General features: G+C 41.0%; 1 protein-coding gene across 14 annotated transcripts in view; it reads left to right on the forward strand.

Annotated features, from left to right (window-relative positions):
• The window catches only part of LOC129732887 (disintegrin and metalloproteinase domain-containing protein unc-71), a 932,421-nt gene extending 912,692 nt beyond the window's left edge, over positions 1-19,729 (forward strand). For 10 of the 14 annotated variants that reach the window (XM_055694302.1, XM_055694294.1, XM_055694312.1 and 7 more), the window contains 3 exons: positions 11,910-12,663; positions 12,726-13,127; positions 13,875-19,729. In XM_055694302.1, the coding sequence (XP_055550277.1) occupies positions 11,910-12,663; positions 12,726-13,127; positions 13,875-14,322 (1,604 nt within the window). In that variant the 3' untranslated portion in view covers positions 14,323-19,729. The remainder of the gene's footprint in view (positions 1-11,909; positions 12,664-12,725; positions 13,128-13,874) is intronic. The other 4 variants (XM_055694349.1, XM_055694359.1, XM_055694378.1 and 1 more) reach the window with 2 other exon arrangements.
• The last annotated feature ends 517 nt before the right edge of the window (positions 19,730-20,246 follow it).

A 20,246-nucleotide genomic window follows, 5' to 3' on the forward strand; every position in this document is an offset into this window, starting at 1 on the left:
CGCCTCCCGCTGAATCTCCTCACGGACGGTTCGCCAGGCACAGCTTTACTGCTTCAATCGCCTTCAGTTGACGATCGACTACAAGTAGGTCCTTCACGTACAACACTAGGATAACTCGGCTGCTTCTAGATCCCTTACGGTAGATAAATGGATCGCTCAAGCTTCTGGTGAACCCGAGTCACCCTACAATGACATGGTACCTCGGATTTCAGGCCCGTGATGAATGTTCAAAGCCGTACAATAAGCGTTTGAAACGGCACTTCAGATTCTGGCCTTGCTCGAAAGAAGAAATTTCTTCGTCTAACGGAGTGTTCACGTCCATCTGGTGCTCTCTACTCGTTCGCTACAGTAAAAACAGCTCGCCTGGTGTCCAGACGCTCCGGTCTTTTCTTCATGTCCGCTAGTGACCTTGACAGGTTGTCGACGAAACGATGTCAACCCGGAGGCTTTCTAAGTTGGCTTGATTGACGACCTTCCGCGAGTTTCCAGGCATCTTTCGTTCCTTCTGCTGTGTCTTCTTGGATCGTTTTATCAACACAACCACCGAAAGCTTCATTCGCATCGTCGTGGTTCGAATCTGTGCCCTGTCCGTCCGAAGCTCCGTCCAATTCATTGTCCATTCCTTCCAGTCCATCACCTTATTCGCTATTGCATTCGTCCCGAACTACACGAACCGGAAACACATCGGAACTGCTGCCGAGCTTCGTACTTTTCTCCGAACTCGTTTTGCATTCTCCCTCGACGAAGACTAAAACGATCTCCTTGCGCTCATGGCATCTTATACTCTTATACCCGCAGTGGGAGTAGCCCACGATAAACCCTTTCCAGGAGATCGCGTCCATCTTTTTTCTTTCTTTCTTCGAAGATGTGAACGAACACATCTATCTTCCACTGATCGAGGGCAACGCCGCAGTCGTCGAGCATGAATCTAACCTTCTCCACGAGCGTCCGGTTCACTCGACCGCTCACGCTGTTCTTGAACTCGCGACCGATGTATTCTCCCTAGTTTTCGTAGTGAAACCGAGAAATACGCGCTCCGAACTTCGAACTCTCTGAACTTATTCAACACTTCCTCTTTCGAGTTCATCACATCGGTCCTACTACCGTAAACCGACTACAGTTGTCGATAAATGCCACGAAAAACTTTTCACCCTCTATGCTCACTAGAGATTTGAATGGCTTCTGCCGATGGAAGTCCCTCTCGTAGGGTTTACCGTGGTGTACTGCAACTGAGATCACTTCCGAGTTTCAGCGAACACAAATTTCAGTCCCGCCATTTTTATTTTACGATCGGACACTCGCGCTTCTTTAAAAAGTAACTCGGATCAACTCACCACTTGCTACGGCACGCGCATGGATCTCATCGCACTGTTTAGTAACGACTGTCGACTTGATCCGTTCGAAAGCTAGAAAACGTTCTTACATCCTTCCGTCGTCGTGCTGCGATGTGAAGAGTTTCTTATGCAGATGGAGAGAGGCGACCCACGATATGCCACTCCGCTGGAATACCCGCTTCAAGCAAACCAGAGGGCCCTCCGGGACTGCAGATCCTTAATATACTCCAATATATTATCGCCAATCCGGGAAATCAACAAAGATCTACAACACCTATCCTTTTTTTAATTCGCTTCTCTACCAACTCCGTTTTCGCAGGATCTTGCTCGACGCAGTACTGGAGTTCGTGCTCCTCCAGTAGCACCGACATCCGGTACTTCCACTGCCGATAATTCGATCCATCGAACTGAGGCACCCGGGCATTTTTTGCCTCCCTGATCATTCGTTTTATGTATCAGTTTTACATACTCACGCAAACTGGGCCCATAACCTAATGGATGTTTAGGCAGTTGTACAGAAACCCAAATAGATAGGGAAAAAAATACTTGGAACATGTGGAAAATCAAAATACTGAAAAAAGTAGAACTTCATTCTATGGGTTTGCTGTACAGTGTTTAAAATGGAAAGAAAGCGGTTTTCTGCTCGTTTTTGACAGGTCAATTTCCGAGGGGTCTCGGCAGAAAAGAACAAGAACAAAAATCAAAACATACGAAACTTGTTGAGTGAGCCAGTTATGGCAAGTGCACCAGTTATGGTTATATCGCATAAGGGCAATGGTATCAGCTATGGTACTACTTCATTTAAACTTCATAACTGGTTCATGCTCAAAATTGTACCTTTTTAGGTATTGCCATAACTGGTACGCTTCCCCTGCAGCCTCGTTGTTTTCGGAACTCACCGGCGCCTTGAAGTTGAAGTCCTCCAGAATTCCGACCAACCAAACAACACCAGTTAGCGCTTCGCTTGCAGACATCGATTCCGTCACTTGTTTGCGACTTGTCCAAAAACCGTAGAACCGTAGACTTTAAACAGCAAATCAGTCAACAACAACTGGTTTGGTACGGCTCAGCTGAGGTCCTTTCTCCATCAGACTCTTGGCGAGGTTGCAATCAGCCAAGTCAAATTGAACTTACCTTTCCAACATCTTGGTGATGATGATGATGATGATGATGATGATGGTTTCAACTCATATCCCCACATCGGTTTGAGCTAGTTGATTCAAATGTAGGTAAAATGTTTTTAGAATTTAGAATGTGGTTGTTTTAATCCATATAACGACCTTTGCAACTTGCATGCGCTGCTTCATTTCGCTTTGACGCGTTTAAAAACTTCCATCTAGAGAATCTCCTTCGGCACTCCATGAAGAAAAGCCGTATTGACGTCCAGTTGTTGTATACGAAACCCTAATGGCACGTACGTTTGAGTCGTCTTTTTTTCCGTGTTGGGTATTTTCGTCACTGCGACCAATTTTTTGATATTTTGTGACATAGAGTCGTCTTCATTTCACTCGGTCCATGGCTGCAGTTCGCCAGCTCGATCCACCTTACCCGCTGTTCACCTCTCCGGCTAATGACCATCATCCCGGGCTGTCGTCCGACATCCTTACGACATGCCCAGCCCACCGCAACCTGCCAATCTTAGCGGTGTGGACGAGAGATGGCTCCCCAAGCAGCTCCTGCAGTTCGTGGTTCATTCGCCTTCTCCACACTCCGTTTTCCATCTGCAGTCCACCGAAGATGGTACGCAACACCTTCCACTCGAAGACCGCAAGGGCGCGTTGGTCCTCCACAAGCATAGTCCATATCTCATACCTGTAGTGGACTACCTGTCTGATCAGCGTCTTGTAGATGGCTCACTTGGTGCTGCGACAAATTCTCCTCGATCGGGGCGTGCTCCGGAGACCAAGGTATGCACGATGTCCTGCCATAATGCGCCGTTGAATTTCTCTGCTGGTATCGTTGTCGGCAGTTACCAGGGAGCCCAGACACACGAACTCATCGACCACCTCTATTCCATCACCACCAACTTGAACTCGAGGTGGTAGATTGGCACTGTCTACTCGTGAACCCCTCCCTTTCATGTTTGCTCATCTTCACAAAGATCAGAATGACAATGACCCAGTGCACGGCTCCAACCAGTGTTTCTCCACCGCATTTCAACAGCTCGCTGGGAAGTTGGTCAACTCCAGCAGCTCTTCTGTTTTTCAGCCAACCAATCTACTCCTACGCCTCCAGGAAATCGGGGGCTGGTATCTAGTTGTCCTCTGATCGTGGACCGTCCTCGCGTTCAGATGCTCATCGAAGTGCTGCTTCCACCTTTCGATTACCTCACACTTGTCCGTTAGGAGGTTGCCGTCCAAGCTCCTGCACACATCAGCTTGCGGCACGTAGCCTTTACGGGAGCTGTTCAACATAGATGTGTTTAATATCAGTGTGGAGATGGTAGTGACGGCTCTCGCGAAGTTGAAGATTTCATCTATTGCTGGGCCGGACGGTATTCGATCATGTGTGCTGAAAAAATGCGCCGATATTTTGATAGAACGCTTGCGAGCAATTTTCAATCTTTCACTGCAAAGTCGGACATTCCCCACAATCTGGAAAAGCTCGTGTATGACGCCAGTATACAAAAAAGGAGACAAAACGGGTGTCAATAACTATCGTGGAATAACTTCACTGTCTGCGGGATCGAAATGCTTTGAGATCATTCTTAATAAGGCGACGCTCGAAGTATGTAAATGCTCTATCTCGCCATCTCAACATGGATTCTTTTCCAAGCGTTCTGTTGAGTCCAACCTATGTGAGTTCACTTCCTTCTGTATCAGTTATATGGACAGTGGTGTCCAAATTGACGTGATATATACGGACATGAAAGCTGCTTTCGACACGGTGGACCATGAAATATTGGATGCCAACCTTCGACGCCTCGGCTTCTCCGGTAGACTCTGTGATTGGTTGAAGTCTTACCTGACCAACCGTAAGTTATACATTAAGATAGGGTCAGCTAAATCGACTACATTCAGTCCGCAGTGTGATGTTCCTCAAGGAAGCAATTTAGGACCAATTTTATTCGCTCTGTTCTTTAACGATGTCTCCTTGATTTTGTCAATCGGGTGTGCGCTGATCTATGCGGATGATTTGAAAATTTACCTCGTGATCCGTAAGCTAGACGACTGTAACCTTCTACAGCTTCACCAAATAGTGCCTACTGAACCACCTTGTAACTAGTATAGCGAAATGCTGTGTTATCTCATATCGGCGTTTGAAGAATCCCATTCTGTTCAGCTATTCAATCGACGGAATTGTTCTGAATCGTGTCGACCATCTAGGTGTTCTCTTACACGCAAAAGTTCAAGCTTTAATCATCCAATGTGTCCTTTCAATTCGCACAGAATTTGCTCTGACTTCGCACAACCAACGCACAACCAATACGCATAACGCAAAAATTGTACAAGGAATACATTGATAGAGATCAAAATCAGAATATGTATCATATACACAAAAATCGTAATGTCTCGGTAAACTTCGGCTTCGGGCGAACAATCAGTTTCGAGACGCTCAAAAAACCGTTCTTTACTTTCGCGAGCCGGTGCGTATCAACGGCTCGTGCATCCCTAAAAATCGTCAGCAACCGAAACAGCCAATAGCGAGCCTTGTTGCCGCGGAAGTTATTGACGCTGGTGCCAGTAACGCAGAACCGAATGCATGTGAATGAAACCAGAGTCATAATTGAATGCAAAATGTTTTGGACTAATCTCATGTTTTTGTTTATTGTTAATGATTGAATGATGTTTTCAAATGATCTGATTCATGAAAGTGAATCGATCAGACAATGATTTCTTCAATGGAGTCAGTACCCAATTTATCAGTATTGATTGCTGGTTGCACTGTTATTACGATGCCAACCTTCTGAACATCGGCTGATGCCTTTTAAGTGTAGTGGTTTGGAGCTGCGCAATACATTCGAAATCCGCTAGAGCATCAAATGCGTTATGCCTAACGCACTGGCGTTGTACTGGTTCCAATTTTAATCAGTAAATGCGCTAATTTCGCTCATAAATGATCTGGTTACGCACACTCCAACTTTTGCGTGAGATCACCAGCTGACTTTCAAAATGCACTATTCATCTATCATAGAGAAGGCCAACCGCCGACTGGGCTTTATTTCGAAAGTCGCAGCCGACTTCACCGATCCATTGTGCCTACGCGCTCTGTACTGTTCTCTAGTCAGATCTATTCTCGAATTCGCTTCGAGTGTATGGTCGCCTTATTTAGAGTTGTGGATTTCTAGAATTGAATCAGTTCAGCATAAGTTTGTCCGATATGCGTTACGTAATCTTCCCTGGACGCACCCGCATGACTTGCCTTCCTATAGAGACCATTGTGCATTATTAGGAATCGAGACATTAACCGATCGTCGGAATGCCAACCAAGCAATTTTTGGATCAAAAATTTTGCAATCCGAGATTGTCCTGCATTGCTTGATCAACTCCAAATCTACGCACCTCAGCGCATTCTAAGGTCTAGACAGTGGTTACGATAACCTTCTAGAAACACTTTACATTATGGCGACAGCGACCCGATAATTAGTGTTAGCAGACGATTCCAAGACGTGTACCACTTGTTCGATTTTAATGTTTCATTAAAAACCTTCCGTCAGCATATTCGCAGCCGCTTGTGATATTTATTAATTATATTTTACATTAGATCATTGAGACCATATGTAGTCAGATGATTTTTTTTTATACAATACAATAAACAAATAAAAAGTAAATCACCGTCGATAGCTTTGAGCTTCTAGGTAGTGGTCCGAATCTATATTCGCAACGTTGATGATGTCGGAAAAGAACCTGCCATCAATTAGAACGTGGTCGATTTGGTTCTCTGTCTTTCGGTCGGGTGATCTCCAGGTGGATTTGGGGGAAAAGAAGGTACTTCGGACTACCATACCACGGGAGCGCGTGGATGTAGCTCGTCGTAGATTATCCTGTCGCATCCTGAAAAGCAGAGTGATTTGCAGTTCCATGCCCCAAGTTTCCAACCGTAGTCCTTATTTCGTTGCCTAGGTCCATGCCGATTGTTCCAATCCGTATTATCCATTACGTTGTTTGTAACATTTTGTTTTCCGGAGCGGCTCGTTGGGCCTTCCCCAACCCCCAGTCTCACCGGGGGACCATCGCGTCAGCTCTGTTTAGAGTCCCACGCTGGCACCAGGACGTTGATCAGCCGAAGGATAAAGATCAGATGTTGTTTTGAGCCGCACAATCTTGGTGAACAGACGCTCGGGTTGGCGAAGCACTTCCTCTACCGCCGGAGAATGGTTTACGCGCCAATGATCGCGTCGCACCTTCTCACTTAGCTATTGTTGTTTCACCGACTCTCTTGTCAGGCTCCTGGCTACATGTCCAGCCCACTGAATCCTGTCACACTGTATCACCTTCACTAGATCAGCATATTTGTATATTCATGCGCCTATGCCATACTTTATCTTCAAATCCATCCGTCCCTGTTTTATGTCCGTAAAGTGCCACAGGGAATATCAGCGACCTATACAGCGCTAGTTTGGAACAACTTTGGAAACTAAGAATTCTTAGCTGATTACGTAGTACAATGTACTTCGTTTTGGCAGAGTTAACGATGAAGCCCAACCTCGCTGCTTTTTCTCTTTTAAAAGGCTTGAAGGCCTCTTCCACGGCTCTACGGTCAATACCGATTACAACAATGTCATCCGCAAAACTTAGCAGCGGCCTTGCAAAACTGAGCTTGCGGCGTCGCTCATAATCCTCTTCCTGTTCCTGTTTTGCTCATCATGCTCCGTGAGTCGTTTCTAGCATAGGTGTCCTCTTCGCTAGCAAACACCTGCTCCGCGTGTTCGTACTGCTTCCGATAGTCGGCCCCAGTTCCTGTTCTGAAACATAGCCGCAGTGAGCATGCGGCTCCTGATTCGGCTTCTCTCGTCCCTTACGCTGCACAGTGGTCCAGGATTGCAACCTAGCGAAACAAAATTAATAGCTCCCGATCGTGTTCATCAAGGAATATTTTTGTATGAAATTATGTGTACTAAACGTGTACTAAACTAGTACTAAATATTTTTTCTTCATTTTTTTTGAATTTAGAAGGATGGTTTCTTTTACAAAGTTGTTTATTAGCCAATAATATGAAACTCTTCCAAAGTCACAACTATTCACGAGATTTATAATTAGTATCTTAAAAAGTATCCTATTTGAAAAAAAATGAATTCATAAGACTTCAATAGTTCATTGTAAATATTAAACTAAACATTTGTAGACCAAAAGAGTTCATATTTAATTCTCTTCAACATCTCCGTAGACATAATAAAATAGCACGTTTTTTTCCAAATTTTGAAAAATTTTACAAAATTACTCACAGTGTAAAGGCCCCAAGAAGTTCCTAACTGAAATTTTGTCTACATACACTGAGTTTAATATTCTTTCAGCGCTGAGAGATTCAGGTTGAGCACTAATTGAGATATTACATTTAGGTCATTCCACACGAAGGGACCACGTAAAAGTACAAACTTGGTTACGACCATCACAGATTTTGCTCAAAGTTGTGAGAATCATTCATCTACTGTCACTTTGGAAAAATCCCAAATTTGGTGTCGATTGGCAACACTTCCGGTAAAAAACAATATTTTTTCTAGATTCCTTGGTTTATTTTCTTCAAAATTCACCTATCACTATTTTTCGGGTGTTTTACGTCTATAAATTATAAAATAAAATAATTACGAAATTTACAACTTTTTTCGTAAAAATGTTATATCTCGAGATTGGCTCATATTACCTCGGGATTAAAGTTGTTTCTCATGTGAAATTTTCCTAGGAACACGATGAAATTATCAAATTTAAAATCAAAATGGCTTCATTTGCCGAAAAATGTAAATTTAGTTTTCAAATACAAAAATAATTTTTCTGGCAACACTTCCGGTCAAAACTTATATTTTTTCTGGATGGAACCAAGGAGGTTTATTTTCTTCAAAAATCATCTATCAGTATTTTTCGGACGTCTTACGTCTACGAATTGTAAGAAAAAGAAAAAAGAGATTTTGAACAAAAAAGCGTGACTTTACAATAAACAGGGGGTCCCACAGAGCGGGGGGTATTCCAATCGATACCAAAATTGGGTTTTTTTTTTCAAATGAATAATGAACAATGATGAATAATCCCCCCAACTGTGAACTTTGAGTATCTGTGATGGTCGTGTCCAAGTGGTATGTACACTTTGTATGGAATTACCCATTTAAAAAAAAACATCGAAATTCTCGTTTTTTTAACATCTCAAACACTACATACCAAAGCCATACTATTTCTGCGACAAAGTTCAAAGTTTGAAAGATTCATAATTAGAAACTCATAATATTTTTTTAGTACACAAAGTAAAATAAAAGTTTTTTGTCCATTTTATCCAAAAAATTCAATATCTCATACACTATAGCTTTTTGAATAGTTGTAACTTTAGAAAATTTTCATATTATTGGCTAATAAACTTTGTACAAGAAACCATCCTCGTAAATTGGAAAGATGAAGAAAAAAAATTAGTACTAGTTTAGTACACGTTTAGTACAAATATTTTCATACAAAAATATTCCTTGATGATTTTTATGAAAATTGCCACCAATACTATCTCAAAAAACCAACTAGTTAAAATGAATAAAATAGAAATAAACTGTGTTGTGGAAATATTAAACAAAAAACTTGAAGAAACCAGGAAGAAAACTATAGAAAACAGATGGGAAAATAGAGACAAAAATTCTTATGAAACCGAAGTAAATCAAAAACAACAATACAGTTAATTTGAAGCCAAAAAAAAATGCAGTATACAAATAACGAACCAAGAATTATTGAATAACACAAAATAGAGACAGAAAATAAAACGTATCGTTAAAATAAAACCAAAAATGTATAGAAAAATCAAAAACAAAGAAAACAAAAATGAATGAAAAAAAAACAGTCGTTCAATACAAGAAGAACGAACGTGAACAAAACAAAACAAAACAAAATTGAAAATAGAAAAATAAGAAAAAAAGAAAAAAAATGATAAAAAAAACTGCGAACTATAGAAAGTATAAATAAAACAGGTATAATGAAAAAAAACTAAATAATAATCAATAAATAATTGGAACAAATAATGTTGGCAAACAGTTTTTTAATAGAAAAAAAAAATGAATCGGAACTAGAAAAGTTAAAAAACAAAACCAAGATGAAAAAAAAAGATAAGAAAAAGCTAAAATCGAAACAAATAGGGAAAAAGCCAACAAAGCCAACAAATGAAAAAAAATATTCAAAAAATAGATCACAATAACTACAACCAACAGGCAACGAGAAACGAAGAAAGTAAAAATATACACATAGTCGAACAACAGGATTGAAAATAATTGAAAGCAATAAGGTATAACAAACATATTGAAGTAGAAAGGTTGTTTAGAAAATACAAGAACTGCGAAAAAAAATAAACACACAGGATAATACGGGAAAATAACAACTTGAAAACATATGACGGAACTCAGTTAGAGAACATATAACTCAGGTTAAATGGATAAAAAAATTTAAAAACTTAAGAAAAAACTAAGACATAAGAAAAAAGAAAACGAACACAATAGAAAATGAATAAAAAACCCAATTTAAAATGAAAAGGCACGCTGAGTAATGTATTTTACTTAGAACTTAGAACGATTTACTATTACTCCATCTATTGAAGAGGAAGCGTTGTTGGTAGTAGAAATAAGTACTTTGGGACACATCTTTTTTTCTGAACATTCGATCATCATAAGACTTATTTGAGTTACTATTTATTATTAATTCATAAGAAACTCTTAAGATTACTTCCCTAAAAACAGCGAGCAAATGAAAATGGGCTTTTAGTAAAAATATGTTTAGAATATACTTAATATCATAGCTCTCTTTTGTCCACTGTGCAACAATTTAAACCTCTCCTCCCGATAGTCACACAGCCCTTTTGAGCCCATGTGAACGGTCAAAATTTTCCACCTCAACAAATCCCAATCAACAAAAAAAAACATGGTTTGCACTGCACTCGGACTTGAAATAGAACTTTCAACGTCCATCCAGCAACATCTGTAGGGATTCACGTGTTTCCGATCTAGTTGTGCAGCCTCGGAAGTGGCATTGGCTGTAGAACTCAATTCTCGCCAGATTAAAACTTGTGAAGAAGCGGTTTTCTTCCGAGCTTCCTCGTAATATGCTCTTCCGTTTGTGCTCATGTTGGGCTTCATCGTCAGCGCATCGGTCCGGGGACCGTTTTACGCGGTTGTTAACAGATTGAATGGCAGCTAAAATAAACCATACGAAGGGCCGCGAACAATGTGGCCATCGACTGCCCTGGCGCCGCAGCAGAAGCCAAGTTTTCAATAACTTTAATCCTCCAACAACTACGATCATAATCATCGTCCTTCTCATCGTCGATGTACGAAATGAAGTAGTTCTCAACTTACCACCCTCTGCCACACCCGGGAAAAATCCATCCCATAATGAAGATAACGGGGGGGACGCGATGAGTGTAATAAAGCGCGAAAGGATGCTGCACTGCGTTATTATGGAAACCGAAAGCTTCGCTCTCTCTCTCTTTGTAACCGAGTTAATATGCTTTGCGATGATCTCGGTTGTGTTTTTAGGAGGACGGGGGAGCTGGGTGAAATTAAATAATGTAAAGCTTCAGAAAAATGGAATTTAGTGCTGCAGACTCCAAGCTGGGATACGAGCTTATCGCTATTGTGCTTGTCTGTTCGTGGATAAGCGTGAAGTCCTTGTTGTACAGTGCAAACCATAGCAACTGTTGCATTGGAGGGATTGGAGAGTGTTACAACCTTTATAGACCATTCGCCATCCTTATTCATCCCCCACCAATGCATAACGAGCATGACAATGTAGTTGCATCGTAAAATCGCTCTGAACGTTCCCATTTGAGCAGCAGAAATACAAAAAATAAAACAGATCTACAACTGGGGTGTAGGTAGATGATAGATCATACTGTGGGGGAAATTAACCGCAAAAATGCTTCACTGATTTTGAGTTTCGTTCAGTTTTTTTTTCTAGCTTTAGACTAAGCTGTAAATACGTTTCACCAGCTAACCGATTTTTGAAAGCAAGCTACAATCAACCTAACGTTTGTCATCATTTAGAAGCATCAACAAACCTGCACTTTTATCCGCTTTAACCTTATCTCCCCGCTCCCTCACATCAAATTAGAATGATGAACGTAGGAAGGCAGAACTCAACCTTGACCTTCCCCTTTATCGTGTTAACAATGCAATGCAAACATTATAAAAAAAAACTACAAAAATAAGGAAACCGCCACCGTCAGTGTCTCAGTGACACGTTTTTTTTCCTCATTCACTCTCTGATAAACACAATTTTTCGACTAGCCCCGGTTTGAACTACTGAAACTCGAATCGCAATTTGGTTTTTTTCTCTTCTTCTTTTCCACGATTTTTTTGGTCGGTATTCCCCCATATTCCGAAAACCAAAACAAAAACACGCCCCCACTACTTGTAAAAAAACATGCGCCATCCCATCTCTGTCGGACGGCGTGTTTGCGCAGGCGAAGAAGAGACAGTATCGTTCATCGATCTACCCCCAAACAATATCTCGAAACTTCCAGAGAAGGGCATACTTAAAAAGCACGGATTCGGTCTAGTGCTAGCCGATGGCAATAAAGAAAAGTGGCCCGACGATACACAGTCCGATAATCTCGAATTGATAGCTCAGCAAGAATCCACTATTCCTCCATCAGGTGGCCAGGTGGGCGCAGCGGTAGTCGGTCCCGTCTCGGATGTCGAGCGTACGATGAAGAGCCTCAATGGTTATCACGAGGATATCCTCGAAGCCCTCCGACGATCGGCCGCCCAGGTGCCGCGTAGTAGCGCCAACACCCCATCCGGTAGCATCAGCGAAGAACTGCTCCGGAAGACGCTGTCCGATTGTGTCGCACTACAACTGGGGGCACCCAGCGTCTATCCGACTGAGCGGGAGTACAAACGGAGCAGCAGTTCACGGACCGGCTCCAAGGAGAACATCTGCGATCCCCAGCAGCACATACTAAGCGATACGGGAGCCACTTCGGCACTGCTCCAGCATCATCGCCAACAGCAGCAGCATCCTCAGGACGATGACGACACACCGACGGCCGGCCCATTGCGTATCCGAAACCTCGAAGATCTAATACGACAACTGGAGCATCACTCGTCACGCCACATGAGCCCCAGCGGGTCCGAAGATATCCGCATGTCCGAAACCGAAGTCGATCGCCACTATAGAGTAGATAGTTCAGCCGCTTGTAGTGAATCATCGCATGGGTAGGTAGCGAATTTCGACGGACTGTACACCGAATTAACCTCCTTTTGTTCCCTCCCCCCAGCTCAAACCAACAACTAGCTCAATCGCAGAAAACTGCCACTATACTGCCGCCCTACAGTAGCCGCTGCCGTCAGCCACGATCCGACGACGAGTCCCGGTTCTCGTACGGTGGTGGCCCCGGAAGCAGCGGTACCGGCCGCTACCGCCATCCGGCGAGCCGCCACCCAGCACACCAATCACACTCGCCCCATTCGCCTCATTCGTTCGCCCATCACACCCACCATGGGCACGCCCACGGACACTCATCGCACGCGGGCCACTCCTCGCATCACTCGTCCCACACGCATCTACACCAGGACGACGAAGGCATCTACGAGAGTGCCGATCCGCACCCGGTCCATCCGGTGCACTCGCACGATCGCAACGCACTGAGCGACCAGCGCGACACCAACGATAGCGAAAGGTAGGTGTTCCGAACCAGTCACTCAGTCGGTCAGTGCGGGCGTCGCCACAGCTTCACTCGTACCTCTTGATTCCATTTATCTAGTCTGTGTGTCTGTATATGCTTAACATCCTACCAATGTTTGCACCTTTCTAATTGAACGAAAAAAAAACGATTCTAGTTAACGCTTCTTACTTACCAAGCTCGCTTTTCGAAACCGCTTTCTTCTGTTGTATCATCCATCACTCTCATCACGATTGCATAAAAAAAAAAACGGTGTCCAATTGGTTGGTCGCCGTTCCGAAGGGTTTCTCAATGATTACTTTTTCCTATTCCTAATAGCCACCAACCAAAGAGACACTGTAGCCGCTTGTGTAGTCTCCGGAGTGCAATTTTACTTTCTTTACGTAGAATTTCTTCTGGTCTTCATAAGTTTTCTTTGTTCTTTTATGAATGTGTAACACTTGAAACGCAACGCAATTAAGCGCAAAAAACCCGCACATACTCACATACCACTCGCAGCCGCACCCATGCTTGTTCCTTGTACAAGCCGAAAACTAACAGATGAAAAAAAGAAACTCAAACAGCAGCAGCCGAGTTTCCGGTTTGTCCTTTCTTCCGTTTCCGTTTTCCCGTTTTTGTGATTACTCTTGATTTGGTTAGTGATCTAAAAGACCAAAAGAAAGTTTTTTCAACCATTTGTTTCTTTCTTTGTTTGTTTTGGTATAAAACACCACGAAATTGCCCTGCTGCCAATCACTGTTTTAGTGATGACTTATTTCAAGCTCAACAACAGTTAGCCCGATGGGCGAGTGAGGACGTGGTTTCCGTGGTGGTAATGGAGCAAGGATCGGATTCGTCCCACGCGCAAGGTCCATCATCAGCCAGTACCATGCACGGCCATATTCAACAACATCCATCGCATCAGCAACAGCAGTCGCATCACGACAGCCATCCTACCACCAACAACAGCAACACCACCAGCAGCAACGTCAATGGAGTACAAGCAATGGGCAGCTGTCACAATATCAACAGTTTGAGCCACCAACTGGTGAACAGCAGAGACTACTATCCTTCGCCACCCTCCACCGAGACCGAGAGCAGTGGAAGCGTAATCCAGCCGCCGTCGAGACGTGGACCCATTATGCCAGGCCCCGGACCAGACGGAAATCATATAATGGAGAGTACAGGTCGCTATCCCGAATATAAACACTGATAGTAGCTGAACGGGATTTGATCTTGTCACAAATTGAATCCCCACTAGTAGAAGAGAACCTAACAAAAAACAGTGTTTATTATCATCAACATCATCATCATCTAGTCGAATTTATGCTACCGCAAAATGGCGCCTACGTGACTAATGTGAAAACATAAACCTGAAATGAAGCGTATTATATATATATGTATGAGTAATGAAAAAAAAAAGAGGAAAGCCGCTTACCGCAAAACAATTCCAAATGCAAACCAGAAGCCCGTTGAGAACAATATTCAAAAAACAAACAAAAAAACACAAAGTGTTCACCATTATCTCATCGCAGCAAGCCCTGCCACCGGGAGACCCGGGGCATCATTGAGTAACCTCTCCTAAATCATCGCGCATGACGTTTCGTTCACTTACGTTCACATGAATACAATAGAACATTTTGCTCACCGGCAAAACCAAACAGTAGCAAGCAAAAAAAACACTGTATAGGATATGAAAAATTGAATAAACTTCCTCTCAAACCCCGCCTCGGTCGATCGGAGGACGGTCGTCGAGAAAGGACTATAAATGGTGACCTGTTTTTATCAGGCCGCTTGTGAATATATTAAAAACAAAAGCAAAACCACATATAGACACACACACACTAACACACATACACTTACCACGATTCGCCCATCATCGACGTTCACAAAAGGCAGATGGGGACAACAAACTGGCTAGGAAAAAGTAACACTAAATCAGAATAAATTGTACAGAAATTTCTATCACCCCACAGCTCACAGATACATACACACACGCACTGCACACTGTACATAAAAACTTAAACCAAAACAAAAACACACACCTTTTTGCCTGACTGACGACACGTGAACGAAGCGGAAAATAATAAACGAGCTCAGCCTTCCAAGTATGATGACAGTTCTACAAGGTATGCTACATTTTTGTCTATCCACGCACACAAACAAATCTCGTTATGAAAAAATTCGCGTTTTGTATGGAATTCAGAACATTTTTGGAAATTTCTCGTTTTATGTTGTTTTATATCTAATTTTTTTGGTTGGAGAGTGAATCTCCAGTTGAAACACACTAGAAATTGATATTAATTTAGATTTAGTGTGAAAAACTGCGACAATATGTCGAAATAAAATATATAAAAATGCTATATTTCTAATAGTTGGAGCATAATCTTAGTCATTGTCATAGCTCATGACTTTTGTTACTGTATGAAACAAAAGCGACTCTATTTAGAAGCGCTATTAGAGTACAAGAAAAAAACGAAAAGTGCAAAAAGGTTACTGGCAAATTGATGAAAAACAGCATATTTCACCTAAACCGCAGCATGTTTATGTATTCCTCACAAATAAAACATGTTTCAACATCATTTCTATAACTTTTCAGGAAAGTATGTTTTATAAGTTTAGTTTAAAATGCAAAATCATTTCAAATTTCATACAAAATTGGAAAAAGTTCATAACGATCACTAATACTAATGCATCGACGTGAATAGCATACCTTGTAGAACTGTCATCATACTTGGCTCAGCCATGATTTGCTTGATTGTTTTCAACCGACCGAGGGCACAATAAACACACACACGAGCACACGGTACAAAACAATTACCGGATGGTCGAAGCGAACGGGCGAGCTCTGGGAAAATTATGTTCCGGACTCGTAAATTGAAAAACTAATCGGCCTGCTAGGATGGTTTACGGGCTGCCAGTCACCTGCCCAGTCACTGCACTGCAGCAGTGCCATATTCACCACAATTGAGTTGTGGGAGGTTTTCACTCGAGTTGTTACATACTGATTTGTCGTTTGTTTTAGGCTTAAGGTATATGCTCTATTTCAAATTCAACATTAGCGCTGAGAGTATTCCTGAGACTATTTACTAATAATTATTTGATGGAAACCCAAAGCTAACGGCTTTCATGAAAGCTAAATTGAAAAAAAAGTCTTGCGGTTGCTTCTTTACCGTTGGCTAACGGCCTCTCTCACAGTTTCTACTATTGTTCAGTAGATGTCGTACACGATTTAGCCTAGAGGGTCGTCTGATGTTAAGTGGTGCAAAACTGAGATAGTTTATAATAGAGTCAATGTATCATTAGTCTGGCGAAATGAAACACTACGAAACTGACGCAGCCTACGTTTTCAGCCCAAAAACCTCGCTCCAGACATAAGATTATTTAGTCCCTAGATAAGCAATGTTGCTAGTGTGTCCATTGTGTGCGAGGCATATCTTGTTGCACAAAAGATCCCAAGCACTAGAGTCGATTTGTCGCGGTTCGACTTGAAAACTGCTTCGAGAATCATGATCTATGTAGTAGCCCTACCTCTATTTTAAGCTTTCCTGGCAAGACTAAAGACCTAGACTTAAAGTTTGGCCGACTGAATTTCCGTCGATATGGCAGCCATTCTAAAATTTCAAAAAACTAGCAACATTGCAAAAAATAAAAGTAATTACATGACTACTCATCGTTTTTTGTTTCAGTTTGTTTTGCTACATATAGTAGTAAAAAAAAGAAGTATTGTTTTCTATTTTGTTCAAATCGAACATCACGATACATCTTTCCTTTTTTTTACATCGAGTTTCATCTCTATGTTTTTCGCATTTTGTTATTACTAAATCACAATACTTCCCAACTACTGAGACAAACTTCACTTGTCAAACATTCTTATGTTCGATTGGAATGAGTTTTGACAGTTCGATTGGAAGTTTTCAGTGCGTCATTTCAAAACTGATAATTATTCTTTGTTTGCGCAGTTCAAACAAATATGAAAAAGTATTCTTTTCAGAAGGAACATATAGGTGCATACAGTTAAAAATAGACTGTATTCAACAATGGGAAAGATTATGGATGAGCACTTCGAAAGTGAAACTGAATCGTAAAACAGTTCATGTTTGTATATGATTTTCTTAATGGACGGCCATGGATAATTTTCTTTATATATATGCGCTTGAATGCATGCTGTAAATTATCGACAAACATCACTCAAAATATAAATGCAAAATTTTTCATTGATAATAATATTTTTTGCCAGTGGCCCAGCGAATCTTATCATTTGACGTAAATTATTGAGTGCATCGAGTATTTCATATGATTTTCGGAATTTCCCCTATCTGATAGATCTGAATAATAAATCATCTGATAAGGGTTCGACGATTTCGTTCAGTGTAACGACGTTTGAACTTACGTTCCCAGCAGATCAACTCTATACAGTGATGATTCGCTCGTTGATGTTCGTTAGTTGAGGGTTCGTTAGTTGGGTGTTCGCTAGTTGGGCTGTCATCCAACTAAAAAGCACTCTAATGTCAGAATTCAACGCCATTCAAATGCATTTCAGGGGTCCGGAAAGTGAAAAAAAATATTACTAAAATAACTTTGTTTAAAAAAATGTGTAAACATGTTCAATTATTACGCTTAATACATTCAGCATTGATAAGTTTGTTTTTCAGCGCTATTAGCTGGACACTTCTGGCATAATCAATCGTGTAATTTGAAAAGTACATGTTATACATTTACAACATTTTGTGTGTAATTTAGAGGTTTATTGTTCGGTTGTTTGTTCTATTATTTCTTCAACGCCTTCACCGGAAATATACAGCGTAGCGATCGTCCATTTTTTAAGTAAGAAGAAGAGTGATGTGCTTGCGCTTTATCATTTGGCTTCTCGTTGGATTTTTTGTATGAAAAATTGATGGAAAAATACATAAAATATTTACTACAGCAGCAAGACAGATGAGCAAAGTTCATTTTTTGACATAGTTTTACCGCAATGAAATTAGAAAAAATTTACAAAGCAGGAAGAAAATAAACAATCGGCGCTCCTCTTTGAAAAATTTGCCCAGTTGTCAGTTCATCCAACTAACGAACACGAATCGCTAGTTGGGTGGCAGTCGTGTTCCAACTAACGAATTTCGGCTGTACCTACATAACCTATTGAAATCGAGCGACGCCAGCGACATTACTTATCCAGGGACTAAATAATCTTATCTTCAGACTTAATCAAACTCATTTATTACTATTAGCTGTTCTGTTCCAAAGACTCGAGTGAATTATGATTCACCAATTTACGATTAAAACTTCCAGCTTTTAATTCGTTTAAAACAAAAAGTACGCGAGCGTCAAAATCAACACACTAGCGTTTATTTGAAATTTTACGTTTATCAATCACGATCAAGGTTTACAGAGAGAGAAAGAGATTAAACATAGATTTAAACATAGACTTTAAGTCTAAAGTCGAAAAATTAAAAATGTTTCGAAACATTTTTGGAAGCTTTCGAAGGTTCTCAAGAAATCTTCAAAACCTATTCCAACAGGTGAAGTTGGTAATCATTTTCTTTCAACCCATATATTTAAAATTATAGTTAAAATTTCAAATTCAATTTGAAATAAAGCCATTCGTCAATTCAATCAAATTTGTACTTATGATTTTTTGTCTGAAAAGGTAATTGAATTTGAGAATAGAACATTCATTAAAAACTTCAAAAATATGGAAGCACCTAGAATGGGGTCTTATACATTTTCATTGAACATCACTCTGAGAGCGCAATACAAATTTTGAAGAAAACTTTCAATAACTATGATGATTTTGAATGATGTCACACATCAATGAAAATTCAATTCATGCAGATGAACAATATGGTTATTCCATCTGACTGCTGCTCTTCGAGACATAAAAACGACACTAAATTAGCGTATGGTATAAGGGTAAAATTGCGATTCAGAAAATATTCATTCAAAATCTGAGCAAAGCAGATGTGCCCCAAGGTTCTTAATCTTGAGTCCAAACCGGTACAACAGGTCAGGTGTGGGAGATAACACAAGCATTTCCGTAAAGGAAATGTCTTTGTGCCACATGCAGTCGATTGCAGAAAAGTTTAAATAGTTTTTCAAACTACTTGCAAAAGTAAAAAGAAATCCACTAATGCTTCCAAAACTCAATTAATCATTTTTCTTCATAAGCCTTGAGCTCAAACCAAACAATAATTTCATAATCAAAATAGATGGTGTTATTTTTGATTTGTCTGAGACTAAATGACGTTAAAAACTTATTTTCACAGATTAAATACATTGAAAGTATCCAAGTCAAATAGGAAATTAAGATTACACGCAAAACTTTTCCTTATTACTTTAGAAGCAATAGCGCAAAATTGCCTTTTGGGTAACAAACCTATTACTTAAAAGGCAATAAAATTCTTCCCCAGTCGAGTAACAACACATACTGTCATATATTTAGCACGTGTTACGGGAGAACGACTATCTAATAATGGTCGTTTCAACCACATGCAAACTTTTTTCTATCGCAAAATGCTCCCTTTCCATCTCAAGTAAAAAAAAAACCACACACCGTCTCATATGTTGCACATGTTAGGCCTCTGCCAGGCTGAATGCCAACGCGAGCGATCGGGCGAGATTCTTGCCGTCGGTAAATAAACAGCCGTAAGTAAAACTGTTCATTAACCTTCGGCAGAAATCTCGTCCCATCGCTCGTGTTGGCGTTCAGCCTGGCAGAGGCCTTTCAAGTTTCTTCTATCTCCAATTCATCCGGTGTGCGTGTATTAGTTCGCTCGTTGTATGCATACGGAGTAGCGAAAAAATATGACAAGAGCTGCCAAGCAGCATTTTCCCCGTCATAGAGTGAGCAAACGTTGATGATTTTAAAGACTTGAAATGCGCCTTAAAATGACATCACGATCTGTAAACTGCGTTAGAGAAAAACAAAAACATTCGCTTTCTTGCAAGCTATCTACAGCACATAATCGTTGGTTCATGGAAACTTATTTGGACCTGTTTGAAAATACAAAACTTGTGCCCATCCAGAACAATATTCGCAGCTTCGGCAACTCTGGTCAGACAGTATTACATATTTCCATTTCAAGTAAACACTGGGGGACGAAACGAAAGTGTTTCTAATTAGACAATTGAGGTGGACGG

This window comes from Wyeomyia smithii, chromosome 1 (genome assembly GCF_029784165.1).
Source record: "Wyeomyia smithii strain HCP4-BCI-WySm-NY-G18 chromosome 1, ASM2978416v1, whole genome shotgun sequence".
NCBI classification, from domain to species: domain Eukaryota; kingdom Metazoa; phylum Arthropoda; class Insecta; order Diptera; family Culicidae; genus Wyeomyia; species Wyeomyia smithii.